The sequence below is a fragment of the Nannobrachium achirus genome (assembly GCF_963921795.1).
Source record: "Nannobrachium achirus genome assembly, chromosome: 9".
NCBI classification, from domain to species: Eukaryota; Metazoa; Chordata; class Actinopteri; order Myctophiformes; family Myctophidae; genus Nannobrachium; species Nannobrachium achirus.
In genome coordinates, this window is record NC_137818.1 from 38,960,721 (window position 1) to 38,980,505 (window position 19,785).

The 19,785-nt window shown below is 39.9% G+C and overlaps 1 protein-coding gene across 1 annotated transcript; it reads left to right on the top strand.

Annotated features, from left to right (window-relative positions):
• The first annotated feature begins 1,374 nt into the window (after positions 1 to 1,374).
• camk1gb (calcium/calmodulin-dependent protein kinase IGb) lies at positions 1,375 to 14,040 on the top strand. The gene is made up of 13 exons (XM_080733699.1): positions 1,375 to 1,445; positions 3,366 to 3,468; positions 7,678 to 7,803; positions 8,065 to 8,139; positions 8,670 to 8,808; positions 9,000 to 9,129; positions 9,936 to 10,011; positions 10,280 to 10,392; positions 10,480 to 10,558; positions 10,698 to 10,785; positions 11,207 to 11,484; positions 11,585 to 11,673; positions 12,699 to 14,040. Exons 2-12 carry the CDS (start codon positions 3,386 to 3,388, stop codon positions 11,631 to 11,633), a joined length of 1,236 nt encoding a protein of 411 aa, XP_080589825.1. The 5' UTR covers positions 1,375 to 1,445; positions 3,366 to 3,385; the 3' UTR covers positions 11,634 to 11,673; positions 12,699 to 14,040.
• Positions 14,041 to 19,785: the final 5,745 nt, after the last annotated feature.

Here is a 19,785-nt window from a genome sequence, read left to right on the forward strand (position 1 = left end):
TAAAGTGGGGAACCAATTTCATACATTAACATATTTGTCAACTGAAGGTCATATTCATGGTGAACTATTTAATTAATTACTATTGATCCATGTAATGCAATTTACAAAAACCCTTCCACCTGAACCTCATTACAGTGATTTAGATTTATAGTCTATAGGGAATGTCTAAAGCCAAATATTTGGAAACTTGACTTGCATTTCCTATTTTCTTTCTGCACAGTAAAATCCTGAGAGTGTACAAATGAAATTAACTCAAACTTTTAGTAGGCTACTGCCTACAGTACAGTTGCTTCTTCTGATTTTTCAAAAGTCTATTGTCTGGATTTCCCATACACTGTGTTATTAAAAGCATGGTGATTTATGTAAGTTTATTCAATCATTTATTCATTTCATTGTGCCTGTGTTGCTGTTCGCTTTCTGTTTATAAATTGGGCAGAAGCGCTTTGGCGCACTCAAGACAATATTATGAACCAGCGGTATCCATGACAACATCAAGAACTGGCGCCGTCCAGATATTGATATTCATGCGCTGCATCCTTGCAGGTAGACTGCAGAGATTGTAGCAGACTGCATTGGTGCACCCGCTGCATTTCAGCTCAGCTGTAGTTCTAACGTTTCACTTTACTGCCTGCATGCCTGTGGTGATATCAGCAGGACTGCACTTTAATATATAATCTAATAACGTGTGTTATTGTTTGTTTCTACCATACATAGGTCTATATTATAGCACTATGATGGAACACAAAAGCAATTGGTTGCTGCATGGTGGCGCGATGATGATGATCACCTAATGCGGTTTATGTAGGTGATTAATGCATATGCAAGATCCATATTAACTCTGGCCTGTGTGAAGCTTAGTGTTGGCGAATGTGGAGGACTGTAGGTCTATGCCTATTTATTAGGCTATTTCTTTATTGATAGGCTATATAAAATAGTCCCTGATCGGTAAGAATTTTGTAACATTGTTTTGGAGAAGTGCTATAAGAAGCCTATAGACCTACTGTGTAATAGCCTATCCTATAGCCGATAAAGTTTTGATGGTCTTGTAGGCTACATATAGTATGCCCGCATTCGTTCGTGTAGGGCCCTTATTATTATAGCTCTATGGTAGGGCCTTTGTGGCTATAGGCTAATATGAATCAGTCTTTCAAATGGCAGTTAATTAACGTAGTTATTTCCTCGGTGTTTTTCATGTTCCAGTTGCAGAAACTACATGTGGAATAACTGATTTATCAATCCTGGCCACTGTGCGTAAAGAAAGGCGCTGCACCTGTTGTCAGTCAGCCCCTCCCCTCGGCGCTCTCATATGCACGTTCTCTGACAGATCTTCCTGCGTCTCCTCTCACACGGTCCAGTGTGTCCAGTCCTCCAGTCAGAGACAGACCCATGGTCCACAACGCCAGGCGTTTGGCAGGACCTGGAGGCAGCACAGAAGTCATACAGTGGTAAGAGAGATGTCTACAGTTTAGGACAATGGAGTCATTCAGAACTACAGCAAGCTGTGATTACATTTCAGACAGTGTAGCCTATTGTTGCAGGCTAGGCTTGTAGAACTATAGAGTTTGGAGAGGACACATTTCCATGCGATAGGTCTGTCAGTGTGGACAAGCCAGCTGTTTTCTGCGCGACATTTGGTCCAAATTACGCGGCTTATTATCTGCCTGGATAGCCCGGGTGCGTGCACATCGACATTCAGTTTATCCCACCAGTTTATCTATATTATTCAATTCTGAAATTGTTTTCTAAAATGAGCTGCATGTAGAATACATTATAGGCTCTCTGTGATTATTCGCATTCTTGCCGCAGTGATGTTTCTAAGGATGCTGTCTTCAACCAACCACCTTACAATACTTACTTTATTTTCATTTTCATTCATTTTGATTGTTTTACCCTACTTTGACTTCTGTTATAGCTTTACTGCATAGGCCTAACTGTTTAGATATGTTTGTCAATGTAGTTTTTTCTGGCATCCAAGCACTTTGGGCAACATTTTATTTAGACTAAAGGTGCTATAGGCCTACAGATAAAGTTATTATCATCATTATTACTTACTTATGGCTACTTATTTATTTATGTATTGCTTGCCTCAGTGTGCATGCTCAGGTTCTCTGCAGTTATCACCATCTATTGCCTAATGGACTGCTGTGATGTAAAGAAAGGCACACAACAGAGATTGTCAGCCCCTCTTGACAATAAACATTCTGCCTTCAAAGTTTATTTCCCTTTGTGGTGTTTGTGAATCAGTAGCTGACAGGAAATCAAAGCTATACATTACCTATAGCCACACAATTTCCCAGACAAATTGTCTCAAGAGTCTGTAGTCAGACTCAGAGCCAGCTGATGTCTGATGATAACTGTAGTCTGCATGGTTGACACCTGCTACCGGTCACCCCCTGCTGGGTCTGATGATATCCTCACCTGGCTGGGGATATCAGAGGACTTGTTGCAGGTTGAAGCTACAGTATATTATTATTATACAGTCATTATAAGCATATAACCTACAGCTTGCGTTTGCAAACTGATTTGGAGATGGAATGCCGACTTGTTTTTACACACGTCATCATAATGGAATTGCTTGTGGTTTTACTCACTATCTAGCTGGATTTGTTTGGCTTGTGTCTCTTGGCTATGTAGCTTTCCGCTGAATGTTTCTGTTCACCGCATTAAAGATTAAACTGAGCTGTGCCAAAGTTACTCTGTTCTGTTCTGATACTCACTGAGTTTTTTGTCTAGGAGGCTATATAGATATAGCACAAAAGGTTATGTCTAAAATTGAAATACTTTTGTAGACAATCTGCTTTTCAGCAGGTGTTTTTCCAACCGTATAAGCTGAACATTGATTTACTCTTTGTGTGCCGAACAGGTTAGAACAGGTTAGGAAACTATAAGCTACCTGTTCACATACTGAGTGTAGTTCTAATCCCTCAAACCTATTTAGCTGACCTTTCAGTTTTTTTATCCAGCATCAAATTATTTTACAGAAGGCTATGCATTGCTGCAGTTAAATGAAACAGCTCTTATTTGCACATTTGTTACAGATTTTATTTTAATTTTTCAGCTATGACAGAAGCACTAGTTAATACTGCATTATCAGTGCTCTACAGTATTTCTGCTATAGCCTATCCAAGATGCACATTTTGATAAATAGTTTTAACTGTTTCAGAACATTATCCTCTTGGTAAGAGAGGAAAACAAAGGCACTTTAATTTCTTCTCATTTTACATTCTACATCTACATTTTTAGATTATCTTCAATGTTATTATTAGATAAACGTTAGCAAGGCCAGTCTCCTATCTGAAGTGCCATTAGGCATTTTGTGTGAGACACAATGTCGTGACGGGTCATCTGTTCTCTCCTTGTGACAGAAATCCCCGTTGAAGCCAACATGGGTCGTAAGGAAGTTGACTGTGTGTGGAAGGACACTGTGAACATCCAGGAAGTATTTGACTTCATGGAGGAGTTGGGATCGTAAGTATTCAGTCTCATCTTGCTCAAAGAGCTGTCACATCCACCGTTGTGCCTGGAATCTGTGATACAGTGTTAGACTAGTACTGACATACTGTTGCCCAGGGTTGAGTTAGAGTACAGATTATTGGTTTGATTGGATTGACGTGTGGAGACCTACTTTACTGAAGCCTTAAGACACAAGATACCCTCATTTGTCCCGACGGTGTCCGGTGGGACAGACTGCTTAAGCTGAGCATTGGCCCGGGCCACTGGCGTAGCGGTCCGGGCACCTTAGGCTGCAATCCCGACAAACCCTTGCTGCGTGCCACTCCCCATTTCTCTCTCCCCATTTTCTGTCAATCTTAGAGAGAAAATGATACATAAACTAGAAGCAGTGCTCTTCCGAACACAGGTGTCCGCCAGGTCAGGTAGGTTATTGTGGCCTCATTGTGGTGCTATAATAGGCCAATGTGAAAAGGGTGCCATGTCTTCTTCGGCCTTTCACAGCAATCATGATTTGAGGCATTTTGTTCCAAAAATGTGATGACTTGCTGGTGGGGCTATAAGAGGCCAATGTGAAAAGGGTGGCAATTCTTCCTCTGCCTAGTGGGAATATGTGTGCAAAATTTCACAGAAATCGCCCTCTGCGTTCATAATTTGACGTATTTTGTTCAAAACGAACCAATTCTGAAAACTTTGGAAGCCAATGTTAGCCAATTAGGATGGAATATGAAATATCAGACAGATCCATCTTGATCACATTACTATAGAGATACTGTGTACCGATTTATCTGATGCCTGCCGGTGTGGGTATGTTCATTGAAAATAATGTGGGCGGCTGTTTTGACGCCCACCGTCCGCGGCCGGTGTGTGTTCCCCTTTACACTGATCAGTGGTGTTATAGGTAAAAACATGAATCGGCCTGTTATTGCTTATACCATGAGGCTGATATATGAAAAAAGTGGCATTTCTTCCTGAAATTATTACAAAGGACCCATATCATTTTTAAATAAATTTTGAATAACAATAAATTCAAAGGTCATACCATCATTTGTCTTTAATTTGTTGAGCAGTGTTCTCCCAGATGGTGATGGTGGAAGCACTGTACAGTGTTCACATATGGCTGGGGATCATTTAGCAGACAGAACAGCTAAGTGGATAGGTCTTTAAAGGGAAGGACCACACTCACTCATATGGAACCGACCCACTTCAACTCGGCGTGCACATTTGCAAGGACATTGCATTGTAGAGATATATGGAGATCCGGTTGTCCAGAACCGCCGATCCAACCGATATGCCCTTACATGGATATGACAATATAGGTGCATATACTGATGACATTAGGGATCTCTATAAGGGACAAGGACTGACAGATACAAAGATCTCCATATATGGGCATATAAGTGGACACAAGTAGACAGACTTCAGATCTCCATAATATACACTATGGGCACAAAAGGGACACAGACAAATGGGTACTCTGACAATGCCCCTGTAACTCTGACAAAAATATAGTTCAGTGCAACGTAGGGTACACGTAGGTACGTTTTACAGAACCTCTAGTTGGGTAAAATTGGTATCTCAACCTAAAAATGTATTTCCTATTTTACTAAAGAGCTGGAGAGATGGGATTGAAGAGACCGCTGTTACTGAACAACCAGTCTATAGCAACGATTACCATGGGAACATAAAGCTATTAACACGTATTTAAACTAAAACAAATATCACTTTCTGTACAGTACACCACTTGAGAAGTCTAGAATGTATTTTAAAGATGGGCACTGAGCTATTTTTCTCACTCCCCAATGTACAGTTTATTTATATTTTTCCACTTATATGTTCCATTAGTGTGATCCAGAGAGGTTGGAGAGGAATGTGTATAGGAGCCCAAATACAGCTGTTCCCACAAGGCTTCATTAACTGCAACACAGTCCAAAATGTTTTCCCTGCAATGGTGGCTACATTTATTCCATAGCCTAGCGGACTCAGTTAACCATTTAAGCCCTCTATTCTCTAGCCATGTATGTGATACGATATTCCATACGATGAATATGAAACTAGCCCATCTACAAGCGATGCAATGTAGATGTAGATCTGCTATTTTTGAGAATACAGATGATTATTATTATTATTTATCAATTTATTTTTTATCTTTGAAAACGTTTGAAGGATTTTGCCTATTATGACATTCCCAAAATAGGGCCACCAGATTGAAAGAGGTTATGGATGTACAGTAGGTTAATGCCACCACTATTATCCTCTTGCTTTGTTTTGGCCTTGGCTGTTGGAAAGTTATTCACGCGTCGTAGCACATCCATGATTTATGAGTTCTCGTCTCTCCTTCAGTCTGCAAGCAAAGAGGGCAGTGCCTTGTGTTTCCTGTCATTTGATTGATCATTTGAATTTCTCTTGAGAATCACAATTAAAATCAAGGAGAGCCTCAGAAGGAAATCCGTTTTAGTAACCATGGAGACTAGGGTTGTCACGATTATGATATTTTACATGACGATTAATTGTCACTCAAATAATTGTAATTAACAATTTAATTGTGCTTTTGTCATTGACAATTACATTTCTGTTTGGCTAGTAGGCTTTGAAGTTGCACATGGCAGATATGATACATAACCTAAATATAGAAGAAAGAAGAAATTACTGACATATTTGACAACTTCATAGTACTTAAAAAATAACATTGATAGTGGAAATAGCCGATCTACAAGCTGACAACACATCGCATTGCGACGCGTTGTGAGCTGGTATATCTGCTATTTCCACTATTTCTTTTTTAATGTTTGCAAATCTATGAACATTTTTCAACATGTAAACGATTATGACGATTATGACAAAATAATTGTGATTATGTCAAATAATTGTGATTAGACGATTATGTAATAGTAATCAGTTGAGAAAGGAGATGAAGTGCTGTGATGTTTCTTGGGGGGACGCTTTTTCTTCATCTACTCCGTCAAAGCTTTAACATTACCTTCAGCATCCTGAATGACATCCACTTAAGCCCTTTACTCATTAGCAAGGCAGAACTGTGGCAATTGGGAAATAATAACAGATCAAACGAGTTCACACAACACGTTCCAGCAGTTGCACTGGAATAAATTAGCCAACGTCAACGTTAACGTTAAATAACATTGTTCATTTCTATAAGTTGGAAAGTCTCCCTCAGCATTCTTTTTGTATCTGTGTCTACAGCACGGTTTCTCAAAGGGTGCCGTTTCACCCTAAGGTGCTGTCACGCAAGTCCAGGGGTGTCGCAGAATACTTCTATCATGTTTGAAACTGATCAATATCACTTCAGTTTAACCACTTGAACCCTCTATCCTTAGAAAGACGGACCACCAAACTTACTTAGCAAAAATAGCAGATCTACAAGCTCGCAACGTGTCAAAGCGTGACATGTTGTGAGCTTGTTACATATTTACATACTGTAATATGACACAAATGTAAGGTTCTGTAAAGTAACAATGTGTAATTCAGGGGTGCCGTGGATGTAAAAGTTATTTACATAGGGGTGACCTGTGCCAACAGAGTTTGAGAACCTCTCTGGTCTACAGTGGTCTAAACTAGTACAGACTACAGTACTTTGTATCTGTCTTTGAGTCCTTGACTCCTTCCTGTCTATGACCAGGCCTAAAGATTAGGGGCATGGTCTTTAACCTGCTCTGCACCTAAGCTTACCTGGAGCCCTTGGCTGGCCACAGTTTCCATTGCATAAGGGATTAAGGGCCTAATCCACCTGTTGGAACAACTATTCCTAGACAGAGCTGAAGATAGGAGCAAGTGAACATAACAGAGCAGAATGTTAATCTCCACATATTGGAGCTAACTTGTGAGCTCTTATTCGATTGGCAATGGGTCGTCTAAGCGTTATTCCATGAGGAAATAATGTGTAAACTCTGGGCTTAATGGACAAAACTCCCTCTGACATGTACTGAAATGTTAATGGCACACTGGATTACCCAGTTTTGTAAAATATCACGTTTTGTATTCAACATGCCCATATCCTAATTTAATGTATATTCACTCATATGATGGTGTATGATGGTGTCGTGCTTGGGAAATCTATGAGAACACTGTGAGCTTGTAGATCGTCTATTCCCAGAATGCGTCACCGTCATACAGAGTGGTATAAATTGCTCAGTCCCTTTTTGTAGGAGACGAGACCTGTTTACTATTTCTGTGACGTGACAATAACTAATTCTGTGTTCTAATGAACAGGGGGGCCTTCTCTGAAGTTTACATGGTGAAGGAGAGGAAGACAGGGAAGACGTTTGCCATGAAATGTGTGAAGAAGAAGCAGAAGGCGGACTTCAATCTGGAGAATGAGATTGCTGTGTTGAGAAAGTAATGAATCCTCAATTTGTAATGAACCTATCATTCAGCTTCCTTTCACATTCTGTGTTCACTAACAGTACATTACTTAGGCAGGCATGAGATAATTGTTATTTTATTTTGTTGTTACCTAAATATTACCACCTTTTAGAAGAAAACAAGGCTCAAGATTTTAGAGCATTGTTTTGTGTATTCAGAAGTCATTTTGGCTGCATGGAATTCATCATGTGAAAAGGTGAAAGATGAAAGCTAACATAATATTCTTCCCAACAGGATCAACCACGAGAATGTGGTGGGGCTGGAGGATTTTTATGAAAGTCGGACTCATTATTACCTTGTCATGCAGCTGTGAGTTTGCAATTTTTTACCTCTCTTTAAAGTAAAGGTAAAATGGCAGTACTTCATGTCATACTGTATAAACTTAGGTTAAGCTGCACTCTGTGTAACTTTCATGTCTTACCCAAGATTCAAACTGGGTCCCCTGTACAAGTGCTGACATTTTTACCACAGAGCTAATAGAGCACACTCTGAGGGAAGACATTTTCTTTTTACCATCAGACAGTATTTATCAGTGGAAAAGCATGGAGACCAAATAACAACCACCACATTTGTGTTGAGCTTGAATTATCATACTCTACCATACAGATTGGTCAATATAAAAATGGATTCCCCCCAAAAAGTCACAAAATAGATTTAAGTCCTATAATTTTGGTCATCCACAAGTCACAACACAAGCTTACAACACAGTAATCTTTGGGCAATGACATGCCCAAAACTAGGGAAGCCATGGTTGATGTGTTTAAAGTGCATTGACGTTGATGTGTTCAAGAATGTTGTATGTGTATTGTATGTTTGATATTTTTGTTGGTTACCGGCAGCGTTACAGGTGGTGAGCTGTTCGATCGTATTCTGGAACGTGGGATGTACTCAGAGAAGGATGCCAGCAGGGTCATTCAACAGGTGCTGCAGGCTGTAGACTACCTGCACCAAATGGGAATAGTGCACCGTGACCTCAAGGTAGGACACGGTCACAATTAAATAAAGTAAAATTATCATATTTAAGACAAAGGGAACCAAATGTGCCAAGAAGGGTCCATTTGATTCCATTTGGAAACTCACATGTTTAATCCAAGAAGTCACACATTGGCAACTTGTTGTGAGTCACTGAATCGCATCAACACCTGGACTATCTTGTTGTCTCTGCGCAGCCAGAGAACCTCCTTTACTACAACCAGGCCGAGAACTCCAAGATCATGGTCAGTGACTTTGGCCTGTCCAAGATGCAAGACCGTCAACATCATGTCATGTCAACAGCCTGCGGCACTCCAGGATATGTGGGTAAGAAAATATGGCCAGCGTCAATATGAATGATGTATGGTTGGATATGCGGGTCTGAAAGTGGGTCAAGGACACCTAAGACACATTGGAGGGGGGGCAACACCGTAACATAATACAGACTCAAGCACAGAACACATCATTTATTATGCATTGTGCTCTGTGATACTTGACCGGTGTGCAAGGTTATTATAGTTTTGCATTTTTCATTATTTGTGTTTTTATTTTGTTTAGATTTATTTGTTTGCATTTTTTTTTATTAAAGCTGGTTTGCTAGTTCCATTTTAGTTGAATTTACTTTTTATTAGTTATATTTTAATATAGTGTTAGTTTTTATTCATTTAAATTTGTTTCTTTATTGTCAGGGGTAAGCCCGTAGCATTTGCATTAGCCTTAACGACTTTGCAGGCTAATGCAAAGGCTAAAATGAAATTTGGATAGCATGTTATATAGACAGATGCCAGGTCATTTAGTGACCTGGCATCATACATATTGTGTATAGTTTCAATGTACGGATTATACAGGGAGTATGAGAAATCAGAAAATGTCCGGGACAATCAGTGACTGCGTATCAATTGAACAGTGAAATATAGTCACTGATTGATACCGTGGAGGGATTTGTGAGTGAATCCACGTCATCACATCAGTCTGGCTAATGCCAGGCTAGCCATGCACCAGGTTGTGAGGGCAAACTACAGTATAATAACCTTGCCAATGTTCCACAGTGGCTTTGACATCAGAGGACTAGTGTGGATGTTGAAATAATTGAAAATATGTTGCTGCTCACAAGAGTGTCTTCTAACTTTCAGCCCCTGAGGTGTTGGCACAGAAACCCTACGGCAAGGCAGTGGACTGCTGGTCTATTGGAGTTATCACCTATATACTGTGCGTGTCCTTCTGTTGTGAAAACCACTACTTTGTCTTTATAGATGTTGTCATATTATAGGCGAATATAAGCCATGTTCAACGTGATAAAGTTTTGATTGAGTTGGAGCACCACCTAGTGAGCATTTAGCGTACAGTATAAGATACTGTAGCCATTTGAATCCAGGTGGTTACTTACTTATATAGGTGAGATTCTAGACTCTTAAGTGATTTCTAAAATGTTGCTGTTTCTCCAAAACTTGAAACTCAAGCACCATGTTGTTTTCAGGCTCTGTGGATATCCTCCCTTTTATGAGGAAGTGGAGGCTCAGCTCTTTGCGAGGATCATGAAGGCGCAGTATGAGTTCGATTCTCCCTTCTGGGATGACATCTCAGATTCTGGTAAACACAACAGACACTGGACATAATGGGTTCTTCTTTACAGAGCCCTGTCCTGATGACGGCTGTCTCTTTTTTTCCTGCGTGCAGCTAAAGATTTCATACGGAACATGCTGGAGAAGAATCCCCACACACGCTACACCACTGAGAAGGCACTCAGGCACCCTTGGTGAGAGTCTGTTATACTGTATCAGATCATTGAAATGCTGTGGGACTGATTCAAGATATGTCTTGCCATGGGTTAGGCCATGTCTACCTGTAATTCTAAATACCATGTTCCTTTCTCTTATTTTTTTTCTCTCTTTCAGGATCCTGGGAAAGACAGCAAGGAGCCAGGATATTCATTATTCTGTCAGTGTTCAGATCCAGAAGAACTTTGCAAAGTCAAAGTGGAAGGTAAGTCTTAAATGAAGGTGCCCTGGTTTTTATTGGCACCGACTTGGTGAGCTCTTTTGAGGACCTGCACTTTATAGCAGAATAATTGTACGACTGCCCAAATTATTCCTGATTAAGGACCATTTAATAGACATAATTATTCATCAAGGTCTCTGAGGGATGGTACAGGGCACTTACAGTCAAGGGGAAAAAAGAAATCATCATCAGATTTGGGCAATTTCGTTTTTAGTCAAATATGAGTCTCTCTGTACAGAATGTACAATTACATTGGGTGGCATTAGATTTTGCAGACATAAATCACCCTGTCGTTATGTCATCAAAGATTAAATGTGAAAATGGAACAATTATTCTGATTGCTTGGCAATTTATATGGCTTTTAAGTCACTCTCTCACTAACTTATTGGCTCTGTGTGTTTCCCAGCGAGCCTTCCATGCTACTGTGGCCATTAACCACTTGATGAAACTGCAGCAGGCCCATTCAGTAGGCCCTTCCAAACCCAGGTTCGACACAGAGGCAGAGAAAATCAATGGGAACGTGCCAGAGACAAATCGTGTATCCCTGCCCCCCAGCTCTCCTGCCCTGAAGAGCCACCTCCATCCCCTGAAAACCAGTCACAGTCAGGTTGAGCCACACCATGTGCCAACTATAACTGATCAGGTCAAGCACATCTACCAGTCGGAGCCAGCTAACCTCAACAGGTTCGTATCAACTTGTAGGTTCTTCTAACGTTTGTCCTCTCAACACTCTGACTACAGTACAAGTGATAGAAGACATAATCTTTCTGTCTGTTGTTTGCAGCTATGGCAAAAAGATGGAGAGCAAGGCTGGTGTGTGCGCTGTTATGTGAAAGCTTGATAGCGCTCACATGGAAAGAATAATTTTACGAGGTACAGTGTGAATTTCTGCTTCCACATACATTAAAGGATAATGACGTACAGTACTGTAGGCCTGCATCGTCGCTGTCCTACGGAAGACGTGTTGTATGCCAAAACCAATACTCTTCAGGAAATGGAGAATGAAGTTATTATATTAGTCACAAACGCTCGTTAATCCTTTTCATTGTTTGAATTAACAGAGAGACGTATCCACTTTCAACCTGGTATCCCTATTTTGTACATGCCATTGGGTGAACATAAAAAAATAAAACTTGCGTGCGTGCGTATAATTTGTTTTCTCTCTCTCTCTCTCTCTCTCTCTCTCTCACTAGTTAATCGCGCGATTGATCGCAAATGAGTCATCAGCTTTTATCAGTTCACAATGTAAATTAGAGGGATATCTTTCAAGTCTTTTGTGGCCCTATTAACTTGGGAGTGGAAAAATCTGCTGGCTTTATGCGAAAGTATGTTAATCTTTAATTCAAAATCAATTAAAAACCCAAATAAATCATAATGGTATTGCATTAAACAGACTGCAGCTGATGGGTATAAGGATCTGCTTAATTTACTTAATCTGATTACTGTTGTGTCCACCTTTATGCTTTAATTATATTTTATATCAAGAGGGATGGACCTTGTAGCCAAAATAGCCAATATTGTAGCCAATGTTTGACCATTTTAGTTAATTACTTAATTTACTTTTTACAATTAGAGATATTAATAAAATAATTAAATTGTCACTTTATAAATGTGTAGATACCATGTATGTTTGATTGTTTACTGTTGAGTGAGAAAACAATATTGCACATTAAGCTAATCATCTGGAGACCTCCCCAAATAATAGTTGAGATAATAATGTTGAGAAACGGTGTCCAAAGGCCAAATGGGTATAATATATAAATATGCGATTAATTGCGATTAAAATAATTAATCGCGATTAACATAACGGTGAGTTAATCGTGATTAATTTAGTTAACTCGAACAGCACTAGTTATTTGTTCAAAATATTGTTTCATGTGTGTTTCTCCCCTCCTCAGGTCAGTAAGGCTGTATCAACTCAGCATATGGCTGATATCAATCAGCCGACCCATGAGTGGGAAAAGCAGGCTCTGAGAATGAATGGCCCAAGAGGCCAGCAAGTTCCTGAATTCGCAATACACAGCCAATGTTAATTTAACTCTGAAAGTGTAGAAATTGACCCACATTGGTCCATTTTGCTGCATTGTTGCTGTGTACATGTTTGAGAGTGTGCCTATGAGTCTTCTCCCTGCTTTACTGCACTTTACTTTACTTTATTTATGTATTTCCGGGACAGTTGCATATTAATGAACATTTCGATCAATACACATGATTTCAAGTAAATATGCCGGACAGAAGCTAGAAGCTAATTTCTCTCCGTAATCCCAAATACAAATACACCACAGTGACAACATGACAAATGGAGAAAAAGATTTAAGCCTAACTAACAACCTACATACCTACTGTATAGTCTAATATAGCCAATATAAAATCAAAACACACAGAACACACCAAAAGACAAGGTTTCACAGGGTGGGATAGATGTTCACTGTTCCACATAGTCTCTGTTTCCTTCAGAAGGGAATATTATAATCTCCCTTGATGTTGGGCTGCACTCGAAGAGTCAACTCACAAATGGTAAAACGGTCTTTAATGTTCAACATAATCTAAACTTTGTATTATAGATTTGTTAAATTTGAACATTTAACAGTTTATATGGATGTGTTTAATGTCATTACATTTACGTAAATGCACAGCTATTGAGAGGTACAATAAGGCAGTTTTATTCATTGTTCATTCGTTTATTAATCCAGCTGTATATTTAAGCATAATAGCATGATAGCAAAACTGGATGTCTGCTTCTAAATTTCAGTTATTATACTACTGTATATAACAGATTTTGGTCAAATTTACTATTGCTGTCAACTGTCATTTTATTTTAGGTCTGTACAGATTGTGTTTTTTGGTTCTTTGTTTTATTTTTTATTTTTCTAAAATATTCACTACTTTTTTTACAAAAAAGAAAGAAAGAAAACAACGTACACAGGATTTTGGATGCAAACAATCAGCGTAAATACCGGTATATACAGTACACACAACATAGTAAACACCACAAATACATCTAGGACTTGACAACCAAAAGCATTTTCAAACTACCGACTGTGAGAATGTCATTATAAATACCAGGCATATATCCTCAATGTTTATACTACATATTTAATAGTAATGTTGGGAATGTTTCTTCACCTCTTTTTCTGCACACTTTTAGCCTTTTGTCCTGAGCTGTTTTGTGGATTTGTGTTCTACAGTATCATAAGATGCTTTCCTGTATGCACATCAATAAAGCCTGTGTGCAGTCCACACTTTTGGTACCATTGGTTTTATTAACCATGACCTTTTCACTCCAACGAGAGTACGAGACATGTTTCTTAAATGTGTATCTCAAGGGTCTTCAACAGGGGGTCCGGGACCCCTAGGGGGTCCTCATTACTACCGGGGTTCCTCCAAATATTTGTCTCCTTTTTTATATTAACCACTTGAACCCTATGTGTCCATTTTCTAAAAACTTGGCCAAAAATAGCAGATCTACAAGGCCACAACGCGACGAGGCGTTGTGAGCTTGTAGATCGGTTATTTTTGGCAAAGGTTCGGTGTAGAAGGGAAAAAGAGTTAAAGGTCAAGATTATTAAGTATTGATGGTTCAAGTGGTTAAATATCTGAAAACACAAATTTACATGAATCCAAAATACACTGATGATTGTGCTGTCAAACTATAGAACTACTGTATATGGAATCTATGAAAAGGTTGTGTGGGGGTCCCTGCTTAATCTCTCTCTCAACTAAGGGGTCCTTGGCCTGAAAACGTTCAAGACCCCTGGTGTATCTGATTCTGTGACTATCTAGCTGCTATGTGTAATTAATCTGGCCTCCAAATGAACGATCATGCTGTCTAGTCTTCAACAGATTAGATGACACATGGGTTATATTATATAAGCACCACCAGGATTAGGCTACCCACAGCATGAACATGGCCTAATTATATTAATCATGTAATGTAATATACTATAAAACACGTCCTTTCCAGCAAGTTCAAAAAGAAAGATTTCATAAGATAACATACCAGTAAGACTCCCTAATCGGGAGATAAGCGACCGTTGGTCGCTTATCTCCACAAATAGGCCAAAAGTTTGTTTTACCAATTATTACACTCTATGTGAACATTTACATCAACAAATCCCAAGTACTGGTTTTTAGGGGTGCTGAGTGTGGCGCAGCAGCGTGTCATGCATTTTCTGACACGCGTGTCATGAATCTCCTAACAGGGCATCATCTGGGATACAATCCCTTTTATGCCCATATATGGAGATCCCTAACATAATCCCTTTCATGCCCATATATGGAGATCCCTAACAGAATCCCTTTTATGCCCATATATGGAGATCCCTAACAGCATCCCTTTTATGCCCATATATGGAGATCACTAACAGCTAACAGAATCCCTTTTATGCCCATATATGGAGATCCCTAACAGAATCCCTTTTATGCCCATATATGTAGATCCCTAACAGAATCCCTTTTATGCCCATATATGGAGATCCCTAACAGAATCCCTTTTATGCCCAGTTGGTTGCTAGGGTAAAAAAACATGGTTGCTATGGTAAACAGTTGGTTGCTAGGGTAAACAGTTGGTTGCTAGGGTAAAACCATGGTTGCTAAGGTGGTTGCTAACGTACACTAACAGACCAGCAACAACAGACTGTTGCCACAGCAACGTACACAAAGGTTTGTTTACACATGTGGTGTGATGTCATACTGAAGATATATGACATCACACCGTACACAAACAAAGGTGTGACGTGTGACGGACGGACGGACGGACGGCCGGTGGAGGTTTTCATAGTAAACTGCTCCCTGACGGTCGCAATTATATGGTCTTCATTTTAAGATGCTGACCGAACCCTCGCTAAAAACTCCAGGGCAAAAATCCACTCGTCCGAGACAGTTTGCCCTCTTGGCTCCCAAGTTGTGGAATAAACTCCCTGTCGCACTTAGAACAACGGACTCACTCGCTACCTTTCGCCGTGGACTGAAGACTCACCTTTTCAGACTCCACCTAAACCCTTAGCACTACAGTAAAATCAATGACCATACATGAAGCTAGTTAACATTTGTTTGTTAGGTTTATTTAGAACTTGATTATATTGTGTTTTTCTCTAGATAGATATCCATTTACATTGTTATATTGCTGTTAATGTACTGACCTATTATCTTGTTTATTATTGCGATGTTGTATCTGCTTATTGTAAGTCGCTTTGGATTAAAAGCGTCTGCTAAATGCCTAAACTGTAAACTGTAAACTGTAAGATGAAGAGCTACATGGCATCACAGTTCATTTCCCCTCTATACATCTCATATCAGAGGTTCTCAAAGCGGTCCGGGGACCCTGAGGAGGTTCCAGGGGGTCCCCAGTTAATATAGCATCAGGGTTTTGAACACACATCTCCCCCTCTCCCACTCCAGTCCAACCACAACATAGTTCACTTTCTTAACTGTACAGAGACAGACTGGCCATTCAAGCAAAAATCGCCCCAGAGAACCCAGCAATATGGGGCAAAGGTCCCCAAAAAAGTTCACCCTTTTCCCAGACAGTAATATCCTCACTGTATAAGTCATAATATATTTTATGAATGTTTACCTGTTATGACAAGGGTTGATGTCAGTGGTAAATAGACTGCATTTATATAGCGCATTTCTCCAAAGCGCTTTATAACTCTACCACCTGACCTGCTGTGGTACCCTGTTATATGAACCAATAAGACAAGAATCATTTCTGGTCAAACTGCAAATTGTCGTCATGTTTGTGTGTGAAGCTATTGTACACCTTTGGTTGTCATTTTATTATTTCACCTTTTGGCCAAACCTTCCCTAAAACACCCTGGCCAACATTCCACACATCCTAGACGCTTCTCGCCCCTGTCCTGGCTCACAAGCTGTGGGACTCAGGGCTGTATTAACCATTGGGCCGGTGGGGCCGTTGCCAGGGGCAACGGCATTTCGAATTTACTAAAATAAAATGTATACATTAATTAAACATGTAATGTGTGGGCCCCTCCTCTGTTGTCTACAGGTGCTTTCTTGGCCAACAGATGACCTTCATGGCATAAAATCCGAGCTGGGTAGTGCGCGTCGGGAGGGAGGGGGTGTTATGGTGGAGGGTGGGGGGTGGGGGGGCCCTAAAAAAATTTATCGGCCAGGGGCCCTTGCGGGGGTTAATCCGTCCATGTGTGGGAGGACATCCCCCTCTCAGCCAGGACTGCAGACTCTCTCCCCATGTGCTGCAGTCTGAAAACATACCTCTTGACCTCAGACCACCTCACCGCCTAGCACTCCTCTCTGCTTGTATCCCTTCTTGTTACTGATGCTAGTTATACTATGTTGTGTACTTTAGATTTGTTTTTGCTTGACCGCAAATGTTAAGAATGTACGGTATTTAGTTAACATGTTCTTAAGACAGAATGAATCAAATATTTGATTCTAGTTTCTATATTGCAGTATATTGTTCTCTTTGGCCTCTACTTATGTGATAACTAGTTGTTTGTTGACTGCCAGTCAGCCAATACGGTCACTTTATGTGCAAGACTTTTGGTCAAATGAAGTGGCTGTCATTTTAGCCAAAATGACATGTTGTGAAAGGCAATCTGGGACAAAGATCAGACAAATTTCACAACTCATTTGATTGACATTTGCCGTACATTTTCCGTACGGAACAGGGTGAAAGGGCAGATAATCACACACACACACACACACACACACACACACACACACACACACACACACACACACACACACACACACACACACCTATATACCGGTACCTATTACCTTTCGCATTTTGGAAATGGGTTCACATCCGCCTGTCAGAGGGCAGCTGAAGGTCAGAGCACTTCTAGACACCTATATTCAAATGAACCTTATCTGAAATGTGTTGGAATAAGGAACACTGCAGACAGCATACGAACAATGCACAGACATCAATAAAGGGGACGAGACTCAAAGTATCCAAGACTGTGATTGGGTACTCATCCACCTCTCCTCATTGAGATCAAAGTTGACAAAAGGCCACACAATCCAAAACAACCACTCATGTTGTTCAAAATTCAACAGCATGTGTACAGCATGCGTATAGTAGCTCATACATTCACCTTTGCAGAGAGTTTGCCATTTATTTTTAGTCATAATGACAAAGCACAGCTGATAAACTGTGTGGTACTTAAATCTGTTTTATTCACTTAAAGGAGGGAGGAAAGAAGGTTTATTAAATCAAATCCCATCAGTGATAATTGATTGATAATTGTTTTATTTTGTTTGTTTTGTTTTGGGTAATTTTGCAGACACGTCACTGAACATTGGACTACATTTTGTATCCAACCTATCACAAAAAGTCAATTGGTTTCTCTTTTGTGTACTGTGGCACCTCTCCCATTTCTGCACAGCATGACATATCATGTGATAATGCAGCAGCAAAGTCAACATTATTGCGTTTACCTGCCTTTTGGTTACCTCGTCATTACACTGCATGTGTCACTATATATGTTTCATTGCTTAATATGACCCCATGTGGTGACACACGTACTCCTTCAAGAGTATGCAGTGTCTACACCTTTTACCCACAAAGTCCAATCTTCAGCCCTGGCAATACTACCACAGCAACACTGCATCAGCGAGATTGCATAATATCTAAAGAAAACTCTCTCCCAACAAAACAAATAACTATGTGCAAATAGCTCATGAATATGCATTTCTTGCCTAGTCTGTGGGTGTCAACATTGATTTTCTGGTGTTTATAATCCAGGATCTCTCCTCCTCTCTCTGCCTTGGATAGCCTACTCGATTCAATTGAAGACTCAAGGAATCTGCATCCAGGGTCCTACGGCTACCGGTATGTGTAATATACAGTAGCCTATATATATTTTTTCTTCTTTTTTATTGTACATATAGTATAGTATTACATGATTGTTCTATCCATGAAAATGTTTTATATAGCCTCTTACTTCTGTTTGCCCTTAACAGACTCAACTAAGACAAGATGGACACCTTTGATGAAATCCTCCCATTTGCTAAGGAAATGCTGAACCAGTGGCCCAGTCGAGGAATGGTGAAGATATACATGCTTGGCACCACCCTGGCCCTGTTTGGAGTTGTTGGTGGGCTGGTGGAAACAGTTTGCCTGACATTTTCCGACCAGGGGACCACTGAGGATGGAGATGCACTGCTGATAACGGAGAAGAGGAGAAGTAAAGCAACATTGCAGTCACAGACTACGAATGTTGACTCTGAGGTTATGGACATTGTAGAAACAGCTGATATTGGAGTCAAAGCTAAGCAGTTGCTTACCAGTGGGCAGAGGAGCACCGCCAACCGGATGCATGCTTCTTAAAAAGAACTATCCTCCATATTAGTTACATGAATCTACAATGTTACAGCACTGTAAACTCTGACAAAGTGGTGAATTAAATGAACAAGTGAAACATAGTGAAATTAAGTGTGAAAGACTTTGTGAAATCTAAAAATGGTTTACAATACATTGACTGGTTGATGTGACTGCAGGCTACGGTGATGTCTGCTGCTGGGCAGCAAATGCTCTGTGAATATGTATATTTTTTTTCCTTCCATTTGGTAGTTTATAAATGTACTTTAGAATGATTGTCTATTAACTATGTGCTGCACTTTATTGCTCAAGATCACTTACACTGTCCTAAATATGTTTTAATTAATTAATGTTTTAATCAAATCAAGCACATAAAAAAGATAGCCTGTAAGAACGTTATATTTTTTCTTACAAGCACTTTAATATTTTTACAAAATGTAATTTAAGAATGGATGTTTCTAACTTCCAAGAAAAAAACTAAATACGTCCCAAATGTGGTTGCTAAATGGCGGTAGAAAATATCATTATGCCCACAACATACCGTAACAAAGGATTTATTTAGTCATTGTAATGTATTGATTTAATAAGAGTATGCTGCCATCAAAGTACCCCGGTCGCTTATTGCAGGAGTGGGTATACTACTGTATAAGCCCTTACCCTACAAAACATCCAGATAT